The sequence below is a fragment of the Anabas testudineus genome, chromosome 2 (genome assembly GCF_900324465.2).
Source record: "Anabas testudineus chromosome 2, fAnaTes1.2, whole genome shotgun sequence".
NCBI classification, from domain to species: domain Eukaryota; kingdom Metazoa; phylum Chordata; class Actinopteri; order Anabantiformes; family Anabantidae; genus Anabas; species Anabas testudineus.
This window is the reverse complement of record NC_046611.1, coordinates 21,315,491-21,335,162: the sequence shown is the minus strand read 5'-3', so window position 1 is coordinate 21,335,162 and position 19,672 is coordinate 21,315,491. Positions and strand designations below refer to the sequence as shown.

General features: G+C 39.4%; 1 protein-coding gene across 1 annotated transcript; it reads right to left on the bottom strand.

Moving 5' to 3' along the window:
• Positions 1 to 5,201: 5,201 nt before the first annotated feature.
• vps41 (VPS41 subunit of HOPS complex) lies at positions 5,202 to 19,289 on the bottom strand. The gene is made up of 28 exons (XM_026363731.1): positions 19,085 to 19,289; positions 18,678 to 18,716; positions 15,758 to 15,865; positions 14,277 to 14,354; positions 13,447 to 13,521; positions 12,453 to 12,515; positions 12,298 to 12,363; positions 10,659 to 10,778; positions 10,424 to 10,570; positions 10,270 to 10,336; positions 9,938 to 10,026; positions 9,464 to 9,593; positions 9,214 to 9,329; positions 8,998 to 9,116; positions 8,442 to 8,523; positions 8,198 to 8,290; positions 7,971 to 8,098; positions 7,571 to 7,715; positions 7,385 to 7,426; positions 7,252 to 7,302; positions 7,015 to 7,152; positions 6,868 to 6,922; positions 6,649 to 6,789; positions 6,431 to 6,567; positions 5,950 to 6,049; positions 5,805 to 5,849; positions 5,643 to 5,722; positions 5,202 to 5,532 (listed from the first exon to the last, which is right to left on the bottom strand). Exons 1-28 carry the CDS (start codon positions 19,100 to 19,102, stop codon positions 5,452 to 5,454), a joined length of 2,553 nt encoding a protein of 850 aa, XP_026219516.1. The 5' UTR covers positions 19,103 to 19,289; the 3' UTR covers positions 5,202 to 5,451.
• Between the last annotated feature and the right edge of the window lie 383 nt (positions 19,290 to 19,672).

Here is a 19,672-nt window from a genome sequence, read left to right as displayed (position 1 = left end):
ATATTGTTTTGTCTCTCCAGTGCAGGCTCTGTTTCAAAATTCACCTCATCAGTTTTTACAGCTTTTGACTCTTCAACTTTATGATCATCTTGAAATTCAGTAGATACATCTGTGGTAGGTTCACTGACTCCCTGGCTTTCTTGTTGTTGCATTTCCATTGTAGGAAATGTGTTAGAAATCTCCTCAGGCATTTGTGTAGTTTTTATGCCCACATCTACTTGGCTTTTTTGTACTTCTACTGAAGGGTCTGAGTTAGTAATCTCTGATGTTGACGTAGTCTGCATTTCCATTTCAATTTGACCTTCTGGTGCAGCCACGGGTTCGAAATTCTCATTTGCATTTTGAACAAATTTTAAATAATCAATTTTATGATCATCATGACATTCGACAGAATTGTCTGTGGTAGATTCGCTGACTTCCTGGATTGTCAGGTTTTGTAATTCCACTGTAGATGATGTGTTAATCTCCAAAATCTCCTCAGTTGTCTTCACAATTTTTACATCCACTTCTGTTTCACTTGTTTGTATCTTTACAGAAGGGGCAGTGCTAGAAATCTCCGATACTGATGTTGTCTCCATTTCCATTTTAGTTTGACTTTCTGGCAGAGTCTTGTTTTCAAAATTCATCTGGTTTTCACTTTCAACAAATTTAGAATCTTCAACTTTATGATCATCATGAAATTCATCAGATATATCTGTGGTAGGTTCACCGACTTCCTGGATTCCTTGTCGTTGTATTTCCATTGTAGGTGCTGGGTTAGCAATCTCTTCTGATGTGGCTGCAGTCTGCGTAACCACTTCTATTTGATTTTCATGTGCAGCAACACATTCAGCATCAACCCTGTCTTCATCTTTTGTGCACTGAATATTTACAGATGGATGTACGTGAACTTCATCAGATATGTCTTTGGCAGTTTCAACTTCTGGGCTCTTCTGCCTCTTCACTTTCAGTGCTGGTGCTGGATAAGAAATCTCTGATGTTGTTGTAGTTTGACTCTCAGGTGCACTTGCATATTCAGGGTCCTCACCATCATCCTCCACTATTTGAGAATTTTCCATCACATTTCCATGAATATCAGTAGCTTGGTCTGTAGTAAATTCTTCACTCTTTTGCTCTTTCTGAGTTTGTAATTGCACATCAGGGGTAGGATAAGAAATCGCTTCCGAAAATTTAGAATTTTCCATCATATCTCCGTGAATATCAGAAAGAATTTCTTTGCTTTTTGGTTGTGTCTGACTTTCTATTTCCACACTAGGGACTAGAAGAGAAATCTCTGATGTCAATGTAGTCTGCATTTCCATAGTTTCATAATTGCCAACCAGTTTATCCTTATTTAGTTCAACAGAAATGTCTGTAGTAGGTTCACAAACATCTTTGCTTTTCTGGCTTTGTGTTTCCTGTGTACAGGCTGCACTAGAAATCTCTAGCTCTGCTGTTGCTGAAGCCAGTGTATCCATTTTGATTTGCCTATTTGCTGCAGAGTCGCACATAAGGTTAGTCTCCTTGCTTTTAGAATCTTGAACAATCTCATCTTCTTTAACCTCAGCAGTTATTTCTGTAGTGTGGTCATAAACTTGGCTTTGTCTCTCCTGTCTAGGTACTGAGTCAGACACGTCCTCTGAAGTTATTTTCAGTTGCACGTCCAAGTCCATTTGACCTGCTGGGTATGTGACGCACTGAGAGAGGCCCTCACCTTGCCTTTGCTCATGACCAGCCTCAAAATCAGATGTCAATATTTCAGAACAACTGTCAGCTGTGCCATGGCTCAGCTGTACCTCAACAAAAGACTCAGGACTTGCAGCAGATGGAGAGGATGGGAACTCACCTCCTTTTCTTTCACTTTCTTCAAGCTTTTCTTCAGACTTTTTAACAGTTTTATTCCCACCATGACATGAGTTGGTAATTGTATCTGAAACCTGGTCCTGCATGCATACAGAGTTTGGTTCGTCCTTAAAAGTAACTTGAATTTTGACACTGAGGTCTGTTTCACTCTCTGGATTACTACTTCCTATGAGAATCTGTTCTGGTGCAGAGTCTGTTTCATTCGATGTTTTGTCTTCCACAACTACATCTTTGTGCTCTGCTGAGACACTGGCTGCTTCAGTCACTCCCTTAATTTCATGTTCACCTTCTGGAGCTCTGGTCTCGTTTGTTTCATTTTCACTGCCCACATGTGCCTGATTTTCTGGTCTGCACGCTGAGGCTATTTTTTCATTTTCCTGGTTTTCAACTGCACAGTTTGGATTAACCTCCCCTGTATCAGAACATAGCGTTTCCACTGATGATGCTAGTGTTTTGTCATCCACATCCTTCTGGCTTTTGATGGACTCTGCAACATCCTTTTTATTTTCCTCAGCCTCAGATGTGATAAAAGACACATCTGCAGATGCTACAGAGTCTAATGTTTCTCTAGATGATGCTAGTGTTTCAATATCTATGGGTGTTTGGCTTTCTACACTTTTAAATTCCTCCAGTTTACTCTCTTCAGCTGAACACTCAAAGTTGAGGCTAGCCTTTGTGCTCTCTGTTACAGTTTCCTTTGACTCTGCTTGCATCCTATTATTTGAGCTTTCTTGTCTTTCTGGTTCAGTAACAGATTCTGCAGACTCTGGATTCTCATTCGGATATACCTCAAGCATGCCTTGAATACTTGGTGAATCAGAGAATCTACCATAATTGTGGTCCATCTGTATAGGGTCCGTGGGTGCCCCTTGGCTTGTCTCCTGTGGGTCCAAAGATGTCTCTTCAGCCTTGCGTTTTGCTTTGACTCGATTTGAATATTTTCTGATGCACCGGGCCTTGTCACCATCATCCCTCTCTCTAAAGAGGTCAATCTTACTACTATCACTACTCAACTCATCGTCGGAGTCTGTGGAGGCTGTGCGTTTCAGGGAAGCTTTGGAGTTAGCTTTCTGCGAGTGAGCTTCTCCGCAGGAGGCACTTGTGGCATTCAGGAGCTTGGCTTTTTTGACAGGTGGATCAGAAATTGATTCCTTTGGAGGGGAATGCTGTTTGGACGACTTGGCTGGTTTATTTCCATCTTCCGGTGAAGCAGACAGTTTTTTCTTAGTCCGTGGTGCTGCTGTCTGTTCTAGCGTATTTCCTGTTTTAAGTGACCTATTAATGGTAGCTGCTGCAGGTTTGGATGGCAGAGCCTCCCCATCTGCATCCAACTTCCTTATCTTGGGCTGAGAATCTTGAGGAGCCGGACCTCTCTTTGGGGCCGGCATTCTGTCAAAACATCCCAGAAAAATAAATAAATTACAATAAACATGATAAAGCCAGGATAATATGTAACTTCACCAAAATGACTACTAATAAAACTGGCATTCCTAGCATTCTGCATTTTCTCTATCCCTCTTTAATGAAATAATAAAATTTGATGAGTACAGAAGATGCCTTTAAACCACATCACAAAAATAATGTGCGATTCTTTATTTGTAATTACTCTGTGCCACTGCCCAGTAAGTCAATTCAAGACTCGCATAATACTAGTAGAAACTACAATCTGTTTAAAATGCATTAAGTGTTACCTGGTTTTCCTACAAGCAACAAGGCTGGCTAACGCTGGACATAAACACTGATAAACCGCAGTTAAACTAGGTGGCTAACGAGCCACACGAAGTGCGATCCACATTGACTCGCTTATTCACATATGTATAGGTTATCTAACCCACTATGTACCCGTCGACAGAGATTGTTCTGCGGGCAGTCAGAAATAATCAGATATCTAGCTGAGAGTGGCTGCTGTGCTAGCTGACGTCCACAGTGATGGGAGCTAGCTTAACGCTAGCAGCAGCCAACTCGCAACAAATGAGCGAAACCGGACTCGCTGCTTAAATCAGCCAAAACAGCAGCCAGACACACCGAGCAGATAGTTTACATAGCGGTCAGAACGATACTGATGTCAGCGAAAACATAAAGGCTCGACATTCGTCAAAGAAACTCACTTTTGATGTTTCTCAACAACAGCTGTTTTTTTTTCCTGTGAATAAAAATTAACTGTAACGTTACTTCCGGTATAAGACGGCGGATGTGACGTAGCAGCCCTCCAGGCCGACTGAAAAATCGAGATTTTATTTTTTGGAAAATAGTTTTAAGAACAATGTCTCTCTTCATTTACATTTCTTTACTCCAAACCTGTATTTAAGTTCAACTTTGAGGTACTTGTACTCAAGTATTTCATTTTTCTGCTACCCCCACTATAATCTTGACTTTCACTTAATGAATTTAGTTACATTTCAAATACACATGAATAATACAAAGAGCACCTGCCAGTATGGAAAGTAATTCAATTATTTGTCATCTATAGTGATTGATGAAAAAAATATGTTCCTATAGCAACTATGTAAGTAATAAGATCAGAAGCTGGTAAAGACATGGCTGATTTTTACTACTTAATGTACAAAAAGATGATGTTATTATAAGATGTTATTATCATAAATAGTATTAGGATGTTATCATTGTTAAACTAGTTTTACTGTTGCAACTTCTCAAGGTGAAACAACTTTTATTATGTAGTTTTTACATAAGTTTAGTTTTACAGATTCAGACGGTTAATTCAGTTCTTTGTTGAAGCTGCTTTGGCAGCTTTGAGTCTTTTTGGGTGATTCAATACAGCTCAAACCTGGATTTACTGTAGGTAGTTTGTCTCATCCATATCAAAGCAGATCTTCTGAAGCTCCATCAAATAAAATTTGACGTCTGAGAACTGCCATCTTCTGGCCAAAGATGTTTAATGGGGTTTTACTCTGGTCAACCCCTCAAAAACAGTCAGAAACATAACCTGAAGCCACTCCAATGTTGTCCTGAAGATGTCCCCCCACGTTCAGTGCACTCTGGAGCAGGATTTCTTCAAGCACATTCAAAATAATCAGGTACTGTTAAATATAGTATCAACAGCTATAAAATTACTATAATTACAACAACGTTAATGTTTCAAATGCTTTTCAAGTGTTTTTAACCAGAAATACCATAATAAATGAAAATTTAATTTAAATTTAAATACTTGATCATGTATATAGATCTGTGGAGGATTGCCTTTGTAGTACCCGAGAATGCAAAACATTACATCCTTTACACCTTATTAAACAGACACCTTCTTGTATAAAAACTAAATAAATATAAGACCTGTAAGGCGCTTTATTTTGGATTCAGTGAGTTATAGAGAAAATGTACAAACTTACCAATGGCAAACCACAGACAGTTTATAAGTGCATTTATTTTTCAGACACCAAATCACATTAGTGACAAACACAAGTACATTGCTTTACAGTTGTTAGATTTCAATATACAGACAATTCAATATAAATATTTTGCCTTTTTGCAAGTGTACATTTCAATGACTGAGGGAAAGCGCTTTTTATTGATCAATACACTGACGTAAGGGAAAAGCGACAGGGAGGGGGGATAAAAGCATCAGTAATAGCATTGTGAGCACATGAATTCCTGTTACTTTTTCATCTCAAGTATTCCACTTCCTGGTCCGCGCCTTTTTGCACTGCAAATGTTACAAAACTGCACTCCATGAAACTGAGGCAGGAAAGAAGAAAAGTCGGAGAAATCAACTTCACCTGATATATTATAGTGCTTGCAGTATGGTTAAAAAGAGGAAAAGACTTAAAGGATGTGCCATTACTTACTGTGCCTGGAGATGGCAAACATTCTTTATGGAACATGTGTCTGCAGTGAAACACCACCACGCTGAAGGATTTGGCCATGTCTGAAACGCAGACACACATTAATGAGCGATCTACAGCAGCATTATTACATTAAAAGTGTAAATAATTTAATGGAGAACCAACCTGATGGTAATATTGTAGCGTGACAAGATTCACAAATGTTCTCCTCTGAAAAAAAAAAAAAAACAGCAACAACATTGATGAGTTCAGATTACAGGGGCTTAATCTCTTCTGCTTTTGCAGGCTCACTGAAAAAATGTGCACCCACCATCGACCCTGACTCCTCTCATCTGTGTTCGGTGCATTTTCTGTAGCAGCGAGAGGGAGTCGGCCACTAGGATCTTTTTACATCCCTCTCTCAACAGAATCTGAACAATAAGGAAATAAAGCAGTTTAGTAATAATTTAGAAAAGCATGATGTGGAAATTATTAACTGTGTAAATAAAATCAGCTCGTCTTTAATATCACAATGCCACCATAAAACTAAATCCATACAAACATTACCCAATATTAATACACAAAATATAAACTTGAGCTCAATTCTTGTCGGCAAAAAAAAACTTTCAATGTGTTGCTCAACTCACTCACTTGCTTTTAACCTTCTCTTTGTACTAAAAGCAAAGCATACTAAGAATGGTGTTTATAGTTACATTACCATTTAATCACCTGTTAACCAGAAACTTTATTTCAGCATCATAAAAAAATTCAAGAGGGTAAAATGCTGATGATCTGAGACGAAACTTTCTTACCTGCAGATTGTAGTCTTGAAGGATTTTTACTAGTGAATCTCTGAGGTTTGGAATCTCCATGCCCTCCTTTATGCGATTGATGAGCAGGATGGGATCAACATGAGTACCAATGTTATTAAGGAGGCCAGTGATGAAAGCTGCGCAGGAGAAGAACTATTAAGACACAGGTGAATTGATAAAGACAACATCATTTAGAAATCAACAGGAAACTTTCGTACGTGGTTTATCAATGGAGTAAGAGATGAGATCCTCCCACAACTCTGCATCATCCTGCTCTTTAGCGAACTCTATGGCTTTTCCCACGTCCTCTAATTCCTCCATGATCATCTGTAGAGCTCGTCTGCAGTTCCCCATCCTGCCTGGAAGTCGCATACATTAATTCATTTCCTTGTATTTATTTCAAATAAAGCGAGAAACAGACATTAATTAACCCTTACTGAGCAGGAAGACGGTCTCCTCTACAAAGTTCCTCTGCTGACAGATCTCAAGAGCCTAAGTGACAAAATCAGAAAAGAAGAGATTGTTCATAAGTTGTAGCTTCTGAAAACCCGCATGTGTGATGGGGTAGAATTTGATAATTGTACCTTTTCAAGAGGACAGTGGGTGCTATCCCTCAGGAAGGGTAACAGGTTTGGTCGGTCATACTCTGCATACAGGCCAATCTGTCTCTCATGGTACTTCTGGCCTTTGTGGTGGTCCCGCTTGAACAGTTTATGGAGATACTGTGGAGAGAAGATGAGTCAAAAGCACTACAGTCAGTTCAGAATTACATTATGAGCATTAATTGGATCATATTTGAAGTTATACATATGTCAACTCACCACGTGCAGAAGTTCAGGCCTGTCTGCTAGTTCCTCCACCACTTTGTCCGTCTGTTAACAAAACAAAAGGCTTTCAGTGGATTTTTTTTTTTGCTTAAAACATATAAAGATTATTGGGTGAAAGTTCACTTACTGATATTTTGTCTTCATTGTCAAGAAGCATGTCAACAGCTTTCTGCCGGCAGAGAGTCATTAGAGATATTAATTAGCTACGTAGATTAAAACAGCAACTGATTATCAAGAGAAACCCCATACATTACATTACATTACCCGTGTCTTCAAATCAAAAGAAATAAAATACTTTTTTAAATTCTTGTACCTCTTTGTCAAAGTCCATGAGAAGTACAATCTTGTCTTCTATGGATGAGAAAAGGTTGTGTCTGTGGATCAGCTGGTAGACATCTTTGTGCCGCAGTCTCAGGTAGATTTCTAAGGCTTTGTCGTACCGCTGGTCGTAGGTGTAGCTGCATTCAAAATGAACAAGTTACAATATAAACATGGATTGTTTTGTGTAAATGTCACAAAACTGATTTCCAACTCGGTAAAGTACCCCTTTCCAAAATTACCAAACAGATCATGTTAAATTCTGTAAATCTAATGCACAAAATAACAACTTTCTTGTTCATGTTCTAATGATTAAAAAATAGCATCTTGTATTCCAATATTTCACTTAGTATTAAAGTACTAAATACCGTCCTGCACATGTTGAAATCACTCACAGTTCAGCCAGTGTAGTGAGCAAGGTGCTGTTCGTGGGGTCCTTCTTCAGATGATCCGTCACGGCCTGAACAATGGCCATGTTATTGTACAGTTCTCCTGGCCATTCTCGGATCAATGTGGCAAAACCCTTTGTGGAGAGAGAAGAAAGTGAGGTGCACTTTCAGCTGACGTTTATCAAACAATGGATTAAAACGCAGGATGTGAAGGATTTCATGGGACAATGTACCTCATAATCAGTTTGGAGGAAATCGTGTAAGATCATTTCGTAGATGGCTGGTCTGAGACGCAGATCTCCTCTGGGCAAATACTGACTGATGGCCTGGATTAGAGAGAGGTGGAGTGTGAGGTGGTCAAATATTAAGAAGGACGCACACTACTTTCACATTTCATTACAGTTTCACAACCACAACCACTTTACCAGTGACATTATGGTATAGAGGATTGTTTGGTTTACAGCTATTCTGACGTACTTTCAACTGTCCAATGGTCTTGAACCTGTAGACTTCATTCTCCCATAGCTCCATGTTTTTACCAAGAACCTTTTGACACTTCCTGCATTGAAAAAAATCACATCAATCATTTAAATTAAAATCAGAACATCCTGCTTTACAACTTTGTTGGCAGAGAATGTGCTCCTTGTTGTAGAGTTACATCAGTTAATGAGAAATGTGAACGACATACAGCTCGGGAACATAAAGTCTTTTAGTATTAAAGTTAAAGGGAGTTAGACAAAAATCTAATTAAGATAACTGAAGCTCTATTATTATTACTAAGTGAACATTGGACTACAGGAGATCCCTCACTTAGGCTAGAGAAGTATAATATAAATGTGGATCTTCAAATCTGGATTATGTTCACAGGCGTCTTTTATCCTTACAACTTACTAAAAAGTGAAGTGTTCTGTTTTTGCACACAGTGGATGAATCTGAATCTACTTCTTTATATGAAAAGGTTCTGTAGAATGAAGATGTAAAACTTACACGTAGCACACACAGAGACGGCCAGTGCAGAAAGCGTTAACGTTACCTTGCAGCAATGTCATAGTCTCCTTTCTTCACTAAGTGGTTGATGTATTCCATCCCGATTTTCTGAACATCGTGTCTCTTAATGTTTTTGAAGCTGATCTCTGCAGCCATCAGCGCCTCCTGTCACAGTTAAATTACAATAAAAGGAAACAAAATTAAGCTTTGACATGGTGGATTTTAACCTTTTGTAACATTAATGCCATTCACAACCACAAACCTCATATTTCTCCTTTTCAAGCAGCCAATCGATATGGTCATCCTGGTCTCGCTCCTTGGCCACAACGATGTCTTTGGGACTGATGATGTAGAAGAGCGACTCGCCCTCTGAATGTTCTGTTATTAAAAATACATTTATGTCTCTGCGTACTGCGCATTACAGCTGACATTTGATAGTCGATGCATAATGAAATCAGAATGCAGTAAAAGGCTGTGTGACATTTCTCAGAGGGCGGTTTTTATAGTCTCACCGAGGCGGTAGTCCCTGCACTCGTTGTCTTGGTAGTTGCGCACAGTTAGCGCGTCCGAAGAGATTTCCTCACAGTTCTCAGCGAGAGGTTGGATGATGTCGAGACGAGGCCGAGCGCGAAAGTCCTCATCCTGTACATAATAACAAACAACAACAAGGAAAAGTTGTTTTCCATATATTGCCCATTTAATGTGCACTCTGCCATTTATATTAGGTTCCTTCATACAGTCTAATGCAACTCAAACATGTGATCTGACAAAATGTCAACTTTTATGACACCTATAATGTCCTGAGCAAAGACAAGCAGACTACAAAAAGCTCTCAGTATAACGTAGTCCAGCACAACAGCACCTTTAACTTTGACCTCAGAAATTCCCAACATTAAGATACACTTTATGATAACGACATTAGACTGTACATCTGTACCTAATAAAGTGGGCAATGTGTAAAAAGAAAGAAGTAAAAGTATAATCACCATGTGATCCTTCACAAAAAAAAGGGTGACCAGTTGATCTGCCAGCGGTGCCAGGCCACTGATGAAAAACTCGGTCTCAAACGCAGACACTGTTGGAAAGAGAAGCCAAATAGTAGAGAATCAGAGCCATTTTCCTCTTGTTAGTGATGAGAGCGTTAACATCATGAGATGTTTTATATTTATCACACATCTTCATTATATGAAGCCTCCCTCTTACTTCTATTTAAAGCCTGTCTCGTCAGGTTTAAAGCCCACTGTAATACATTAACCAACTCGCTCTACTGATGAAGTTTACTGCCAGAGATCATTAACAAGCTCAGTGTATTTTATACCTATTTCCACATAGCGGCTCGGCAAATCTCTCATTTCGGTGGCATTTCGCTCTTTGACTACACAGATCTGAGGATAGGAAAGATGAATATAGTGAAAAACTGCAACAGCAAACACCTGAAATGACTGGTTTATTAAGAAAGGAACAAAGCAAACCTTAATGGAAGTACCCCAACCAACAATGAGCGTTGTGTTGTCTTTCCAACACAGGCTGCAGGGGTACATGTCAGGCCTAAGACTGACGTTATCTCGCAGCACATTCGTGATCCGCTGTTTTGTGCTAAAATCGTAGATTTTAACTCCCTAAAAAAGAAAATTGTAAAATTTTGAATTTTTAACATTCAATATCTTATATTTTATATTGATCAACATTTTTGCTATGATCACTCACCACATTGTTGGCCCAAGCGATGAGATTAGCTCTCCACTGGATGTTAGTGATGGTTCCTTCGCCTTCATGTAGAACACAAGTCTTCCAGCGATTCAACCAGTTTCTTTCATACAGGAGCAGCTTGGAGAGAGGAATCAGGAGAATATTTAACACAGCAAAGTATTTATCTCAAGGTTACCACCAGACTGAGTTAACAGCAGTTGTTCTATTCCACCTACAGAGGGCAGTAGATGACCAAAAGACAACGCAACAACACACGGGTGAAGCAGACTTCTAGATTTAACTGAAACTGTAGGAAACCCGCTCTGCAAATAGTGATGTACAAAACAGGTTTCAGTTCTTATATGCAGATCTTCCACTTGAGAGCATTTAAGTACAAAGATAAAGAAGCAGATACATACAGTAGTCATTTCAAAAATCCACATGGTCGATGCAATTTGCAGCTGGATGACGGAAGAAAAGCCTTAAGACTTTGCAACATGATGCAGGTGATGGTTGGTTTAGGATACCCACTAAACACTAATTTATTGTAGTTACTGGGGGTGGTGTAAAATTTAGAAGTAGTATTAAAACAACTTGTGTGCATGCTGTGTTTTGTGTTCTCACACACGAGTGGACACACAGTTGGGGCTGTTTTTAGTTTTTTAACCACAATACAATATGGCATATAAGCAGAAAGAGAGCCACTTCATCATTTGTACTTTAATGTTTAAGCCTTGTGCACCGCCTGTTGTTCACATTTCCTCCATTGCTGCTGTCCTTACTACATAAACTAATACAAAAAGAGAAGAAAAAAAAAAAACTGAACTAAAAAGTGCATAATATTACCAAGGAGGCCGAGAGAAGGTTGCATAGGCTCTTTAATTCAGCAGTAGGGCTATTTTAATAAACAGTTTGCTCTACAAAGAGATGATATGACAAAAGAACTGTGGAGACAAAATTGAATTTCCTTTGACAGAATGTGGCTCCCGTTGAGGCTTATTGATTTTCATCACAGGCACCTTGTGGAGGCCTTCACAACCTGGAACCGAGAGGAATCAGCGCCAATTGAAAGAAAATGGCAAAGTAACACTAACAATGGGGTTTCGTGTAAAAAAAAAAAAAAAGAACGAAGAAAAAAAAAAGTTGTTCACTCATGTTGTATAAATGTCAGTATACTTTATTTATAGATGGCTGTGTGATGACGCTACATCAGCGTAGTTTATAGCAGAGTAATTGGTATGAGCGGTTTTACTTGTGGAAAACAAAAAAGCCCAGTGTGACACATCTACCTGAGACAAGTTTTAGAAAAGAGATCACTGTATAAACTCGGAAGTCCTAAGACTATGTAGCCCCTTGATAATGACATCTATTTACTGTGCTTGTGAAGCATTGCCTTTCAAACCGTTGAGCAAACAGCACTTTGTGAAAATGGGCAGTTCTCCTGAGTGCATTCCAGCAAAGAGACAGAAAACTAAGAGCCTTTCACACCGGCAGACACAGGCCTGTGTGCCGAGCCAAAGCCAAAAAAAAAAAGGTTTGCAGGATTTGGTTTCACCTGGACACAATCAGGATGAATTATTGTAATCGGAAATATTGCAAAAAATCGCACCAACTGTACATAACGACTACAAGTAAAAAAAGCACTATTCAAACCTACCTTGTTGCCCCCAGTGACAAACTGTTTGTAGTTTGATTTGGTGAACTGAGGGTGTAATGCAACCACCTGGAACACAATACATCGGTCACAGATTAGACCAGAAAGATTTGGCTTTAATAACAACACATATATGATAAGAAGGTTTGCAGACTTACTTTAATGGGACAGTCAAAGTTCTCATGAAAGCCCTCTCTTGTATAGAGGCCGAACACTTGAACCTGAAACAAAGTACAGCAAGCAAGAGGTGAATAACTCTAAATTTCTCCTTTAATTGCTGCCTCTGCAACTATCGAAGGCCAGCAGGGGGAATTGTGGTCAGAAAAGACTTTGATTGGCTCCCTACTTCTCCGCTGGGTCACCAATTAGTGGAAAAGTTGATTCTTTGAACCCTGCAGGGTTTAGAAACAGGAGTCCTAATCTTGGACTTCAGCACAGTCTCAGTTGGCTACAGCAAAACTCTAATGTACCATCAGAGTTCATGACACCCACTTTTCCTATATCTCAGGTCCAGGAAGAAGACACAATTTTAAAAGGTGAAGTAATATCAAACTCAGATTCTATCTCTTCTTTTTTTTGAGCCACACCAGTGATCACGGATTAAGTTAGATTTCAAAGGATTAACAGCCAACTCAATTGGTTGAGGGCAAACAATTGCTAAAGCATTGATTTTAATTGTCTGCTCCACTTTTTGTGCGACAAGATCTTGTTTTTGCGACCAGGGTGCCAGAAGTGGGGGGCGATATCAGGGAGCATATCTTAACTGCAAAAATCCATGAAGGATGGTGGTAATGATGAGAAAAGACAAGATAACAGCAATGGAGAGGGTATCCATAGACGGCTGATGGCTGACGGACTGAATCCCTTCCCCACCTCCTCAAAATTGGTGCAAGCTTTTGATAAATCTAAAATATGGGTTTAAGTGTTGATAGAGTGGAGATAAAACACCAGGTTAATGCGCTAAGTGTGAAAGAAGATGCTTCTAAAAATTCACAACCAAGTTCCACGTCATTAGCATAAAGTTTTACGGCGATAAGGTGAGTTTTATACGAATCTGAGGCCGAATTATGAAAGATGAAAAACCCTGATTGGTGATTCTTCGCTCCAGACCCAAGGATCAGTAACCAGCTGTGATGAGCGGAGAGATCTCACCTTCCCATCCTCAGAGCAGATGCCCACATGCTCTCCACTTTCATCCAGACTGATCTGGTTGATCTTCACTGAACTCTGTGGAGACATAATATCATGGCATCTTTTTTTAGAGGCGAGTGGATATCTCTGTGGCTGACATTTTACCACACCGAGTAAATTGCCAGAAAAAGTTTGAGGAAGTAATGGATGCACGGTGCCATGTGTGTCAATGCATAGAGTGTGTTGAAATGCTGAGAAGGTTAAAGGTCCCTTCACTGCGCTTTATATAAAAATAACACAGCCAAAAGCACAAATCTGCCCACGTCATTTCTATACTATGTATAAACATACGTAAGTCACAACTCAGCTGTCTCTCTTCTGCTTATTTCCCTTTAGGGAATGACAACAAGTTCTTAATTTAACATGTTCAGTGTGAAGTAAAGATCCAGAAATTTAAAACAAATGACCAAATCATAGACTTGGATTTTTCAACTCTTACAGTACAACAAATAATAAAATTCATTATAGCATTAATAGGATAGAGGAACATTGATGAAGACTCTTTTATATTAATTTCAACAGATAATTATTAGGAAACTATATCAGCAGGCCACTAGTTGTGAAAGCTGTGAGCGCTGTAGATGAACTGAAAACAAGTACATTTGTTTGCTTTTGTTAGTTTAGTTTGTGTTGAACTACTAGAAATGCTGATGCCTTGGTGCTAGATAAAACGTTTATACAGTTCATCCTCTGGGGGCCATGAATACCAGTAGCAAATTTACATGTTTTACAGGTTCCGGTTTGCCTAAAGTATTGAACCATTCTATACTGAAGAGTATTAATGTACTCACAATTTCAAACTTCTGAGTTATATTTCCTTGGATGTCCAGCAGGAAGACTTTTCCAAAATGGGTACCCAGGGCAAGAAACTGAAAAGGGACAGAAGTGAGGTAAATTGAACCAGAAGACACTGGAAACCAATGTGCTGATGAAGGCAGAGGGAGAGGATAAAAAATATTTCCTGGAGCTGGAGCGACATGGGCAGAGTGGGGATTGGGTGGGCTTGGAGGCAAAACTGTGAAATTGCAGGGGGTGGAAAAGCCCTACTTATTAAAGCAGACAGTGTGAAATGGCATTTTTTTTTCCTCAAATTAAAATGCTTAAGCATAATAAATGCACTGCACATCTGACTTCTTGTCATGCTCTCTATGCAACCCAATCACCTCCTTGCCCAGCACAGAGCTATTATTTCTACTGAGCAGCAACTGGTTTCTGTGTTTTGTGCTCCAGCAGAAGTGCATGTGTTCCTATGTGTGTGTTTCAGTGCGAGTGTGTACGTGAGTCCACTGGGACAAAAAAATTATAGAAACTGGAGGCTTTTGGCATTAGATTAAGTGTGTGTTCTTCCACCCCAGCCCCTTCTCCATTCCCTCCTCCTAATCCCCCTCCCTTCTCGACCAGCATGTGGATGTGTGGCGAGCCCACCATGCTTCAGTGCAGTCTATAATGAAATGCTTATATTTACAGGCACAGCTGAGCATGTCAGACAGAGCCCCTGCAATCTCCCCAAATAAAATAACCAAAAATAAATAAATAAAGGGTTCAACCTTGTGAGGTGGAGCGAGTTTTAAAGGGATTTATCAGAATAGAATTGTTCAAATGAAATTCCGATTCAAACACTTAAAATATGAGGCAACATAAGGCAATATGTGCTGTTGGTGGCTTTAAGGTTGTGGGAGTTTACCAGGGCGGTGGGGGCTGGTGTGACCACACAGGTAGCTGGATGGCAGAAGGTTCACAAGCACAGAAATCCCGGTCAGATCAAATTTAGAATTTCAGCAAAGCAATGTCTCTCACTGTGGCACGGTTGCTGTTTTGAGGTTAAAAGAAAGGTGGGGAGACCAAATCCTCAAAGTGAAAATAAATAAATGAAAATCAATGGTGGTTAATAAAACATCAGGCGAGGAAGCATAACTGGCTATGACTTTTCCTCTGCTCAAGCGTGCTTGTGTGCTGCTGGTGCCACGACGACTAACCGTCTCGCTGAGAGTGGCCCTCTTAAAAATATCAACATTCAACAAACAGCAGAGATGAGGGAAAATATGTAGGAGTGGGAATAAAAAGAGGAGAATACAATGGTGCCGGGCGTCCTTTGATGTACCTCCCTGAGAGGACAAGCAGAGGAAGGTGAGAAAAGAATGGGCTGCCTTTATAGATTGAACAGAGGAGATGAAAACCGGCTCTGAAGAGAACATGTCTCAAATGGCGTACATAAACAATGTGCAATCTCCACCTCAGATGGGTGGACTTCAGATGTCCTTGTAACGTCTACCTTGTCATGGACAGTCATACAGCTGGCTGCATCCTTCTGGAGGATTTCTGTCACCCCATTGGAGAGTCGCTCATACTTTAGTTTGGGCTCCTCCTCGCTGTCCTCCTCCTGGTTGAGAAAGTAGATATGTGTGTAACAGACTCATTACAACGACACAGTGTCAACTCACAAAAGCTTGTCCTGACAAAGGCCTGCATAGTAAAATATACCAATGGGCTGTAAATCCTGTGTACTGTCAAGTGAAGCTTAACTTGGCTTAAATGCTCATAATGATGCTATGGAGCACTGTTTTCTTGTGTGGTTAGCTGTGTTGCTTGTTTCATGCATGTAAATAGGAGAGTGAATATTAGGTTAGATAATCTCGATGCCCCAGCATCACCCAGCTCAGACACTTTTTACAGTTTTAAATAAATAACTTTTCAGCAGCAGATCATGTCACTCAATCCCATCATGTCACTGTCACTCTCTCAGATACAGTTTTCACTCATACAGTACATCATATCCTTTAAGATTATTTTCTTCCTGTATTGGGAATAGCCTGTCAGATTATTTAAGCAGCTGTTACTATATTTTTTTAGGCAAAGGTTTGATACATATTTAGTGTAAGTAAACATTCTGGATCGCACCTTCCTCTTCACTGACCAAAGGAGTGTAGAAAAGCTCCCTCTAGCTCTCAGTGGCTCAGAGATGTTGTGTCTTTTCTAAACCTAGAGAAGACTAAATACTGAGTAAAAGGTCAAGTCTGCAGAGGTCTGACAAGCGTCTTCAACTCTCTGTCTTGTGACTGACAGAACTCATATCTCCTTTGTTTTCTTGTCCCTTAATTCTTTTTTGATTTTTTTATAAAATATTTAAAATAACCTTTTTTCCTGTTTTCTGTCCTACATAGATGTTTAGGTTACTCAACTCAAATAGTACATAAACATCTCTGAAGTATTACTCGGTTTTGTTTTGCTCTACTGAGATGCACTGTACTTTCATTTATAATATTACTGCTATGTGTTAAGATTTTAACTGCAATACTCAAACTTAAATTTTTATTGTTTTTCTGCACATGTGCCATACTTAAAAAAAAGTAATTTCTATCACTTTACATTAAATGCAATTTTTATTTTTTCATGAGCTTGTTCATCCCCAGTGAAATACATGAATTTGGTCTTTTCATAAATGAAACTTCCAGCGTGAGCCAACATTTACGGCCAGTCACAGCCTGAATATTACTCATAATTCAGTTTATAACCAATGCTGCACAGTCTGTGGCTGCCCAGAGGGTGCATCAACTCAAAACATTGTCTGCCATTATGTGCTACTGGGTTGGAGGTGGGGGACAATAGCGTGGAAAAAATGTTATTTTCAAAAACAATCCTTTTCCACTCAACAACGCCATATCTAGGCTATTTCCTGTGTATTCTGGTTGTGAGATTTCTGATGCGAGGGCATTTGTCATGGGTTTCAAAGGCGTATCAAACAACAAAGGCAAACTTCATCTCCAGAAAGAAACTACCTATTTTCAAACTTCTACCTTCTCTCATAAGTTGCTCTTTGTTTTGTCAACTACTCAGCTGGCCTTTGGGATTTTACTTTTTCGCCACATTCTTTGCATATTGGCATTTTACATACACTGAGAACCAGGACTTGTGTCTACATCAAGGATAACATTCTGCTTTCTGATACATGTTGAGACCACACCTGCCACACATTTACAACTTATGTAGATTTACAAATTAAAAAGGGGCACATATCTTCTTCAGTATTATCATCCACTGCTCGACTACCTACCCCAACATTTTTCTGTCTCACCCACAATATACAGAGGGGTGGCACATAATAGGAAATGAATAAATCAGATGAATGCTGAATGCTTTTGTGCCAAATGGTTTGATAAAACCCTGTTTGATGGTTTGCGACACCGCACACTAAAGTTAAAATGAAACACGTTCCATCGTCTATATGACTCGGGCTTCAAAACAAGAACATGCAGAAACACTAACAACCAGGCTTAATACTGTACTGTTCTTACAAATACCATTTGTCTGAACAATTCTAAAAGATGGTGAGGAAAAAGCTCCTAACTTTTAAAATCCACAATTCTGACAACCCGTTATCCTGTTCATTTTTGTGAGTAGCAGACTGCAGAGCACACAGGCTCGCACTGCCTTCCTCCACTGAGGGTGCTGTCAAACAGGTAGCAGCAGCAGAAGACACCAAACAAGCTACAGCATATTGCTGTATTCAAAGTAAATAATCAGCTCATGATGGAAGTGTAGAAAAGCTCCCTCTAGCTGAGGATCATGCTACAATCCTACAGACTCTGGTGCTTGTTTCCCTGTGAGTGTTTTCTGTCCTACAGTACTAAACACACAATACACAGTGGGGAAACAGGATGTAGGAACTATATCTATTAACAAGTCTTTTTTTCCCTTTCTTTCTTGCAGTGAGCCACTGCAGCCTTACTGATATTTGTTTTTTCTATTGTTTGCTTCCTATAAAGAGAAAGCCCCCCTTCCTGCCATGCTGATGTGTAAAGCTATATTTTATTTAGCCTACTTGTGATTCTCAGAAGCGCAGGTGTACTGTAACATGCTGAAGGTCAGTCATAATATTGATGGATCTGAAGAGCTATCTGTAATTCATGAGTGTTTGACACCTCTCAAAATCTGACAAAGATCCTTGTGGGATCAAGCTGGGTTGATAAAGGCTGTCTATGTATTATAGTCCTTTCAGAAAGAAGCAAGCTTTGTTTCAGTTCATGCTTGACAGTACTATGCACACCCCTGATGTCGACAATATGCTGCTGTTGATGCACTTCCACATCGACATACTGGCGCAACTGTATGACACTTATAACTCCTGACTCCAAATAAACATCTTCTCACTCTTTATCTTTGTATAGGAGACAGAAAGGACTAACTTAAGTTACCTCAGACTCTTCTGTGGATTCCTCACTTGGTTTTCTAACCTAAAAGGGGAAAAAACATTTTCAATAATTTTAAACAAACAATCTAACTGCTATTATTGATAGAGTAAACACCACAGATTCTGAGGTTAGTGTATTTAAAAATTAATATAAGCTCAAAGACACACAGTGAAGAAGAGGATTAGCTAGGCACATCTTTCTATAGAGTAGATCGAAACATCACTGTAAAGCTACTGTATAATGTTATCATAAGTATCTGTTTCTATTGCTATATAAAATACAGCCGTTAGCTAACACGCTAAATCAACCACAACCTCACTTGATGAAATTTACAGTCCTCGTTTATTTTCCATGCAGCTAAATATGAAACATAAACATTTAGCCAGCTAACGTTAGCATGCTGTGCTTACCTCCTCCACTTCCGCCATTGTTAATTTAGATTCTTAGATTAGAATAAAGCACTGAAGTTACACTAGAAATGTACAGAAACTGTATTTTAGTCTAACCAGAGTACCACAGTCACACTGTCTTCATGTCAAAAACATCCGATATGCAACAAAGTGATGTTTGTTGTCGAAGCCTGCTCCCTGTCATAAGTTAGATCACATGACTGAAACAAAGCCGTGAGGCATTCTGGGCATTGTAGTCTTCCTGACAGGCGACACGAGCAGGGCGCGGGTGCCAATTAACGGCAGGTGAGATTTTAATGAGTTTTCTTGTTTAACTTTGTTTTTTGTTTTCTGTTTTAACAAAAGCAGTTACGTTTTTAAGTTTTTAAGTTGATTTGTGCTCGACTTTAATTTTGATAAGTCGGTTTTCTGAACTACAGTTTCTAAATAAAGACAGTTACATTAGCAAGTTCCTCAGTAACTGGGTTAACTAGCTAACTGGGTTAACTAGCTAACTGGGTTAACTAGCTAACTGGGTTAACTAGCTAACTGGGTTAACTAGCTAACTGGGTTAACTAGTTACTTTATCCTGAGGCTTAAAGGACACAT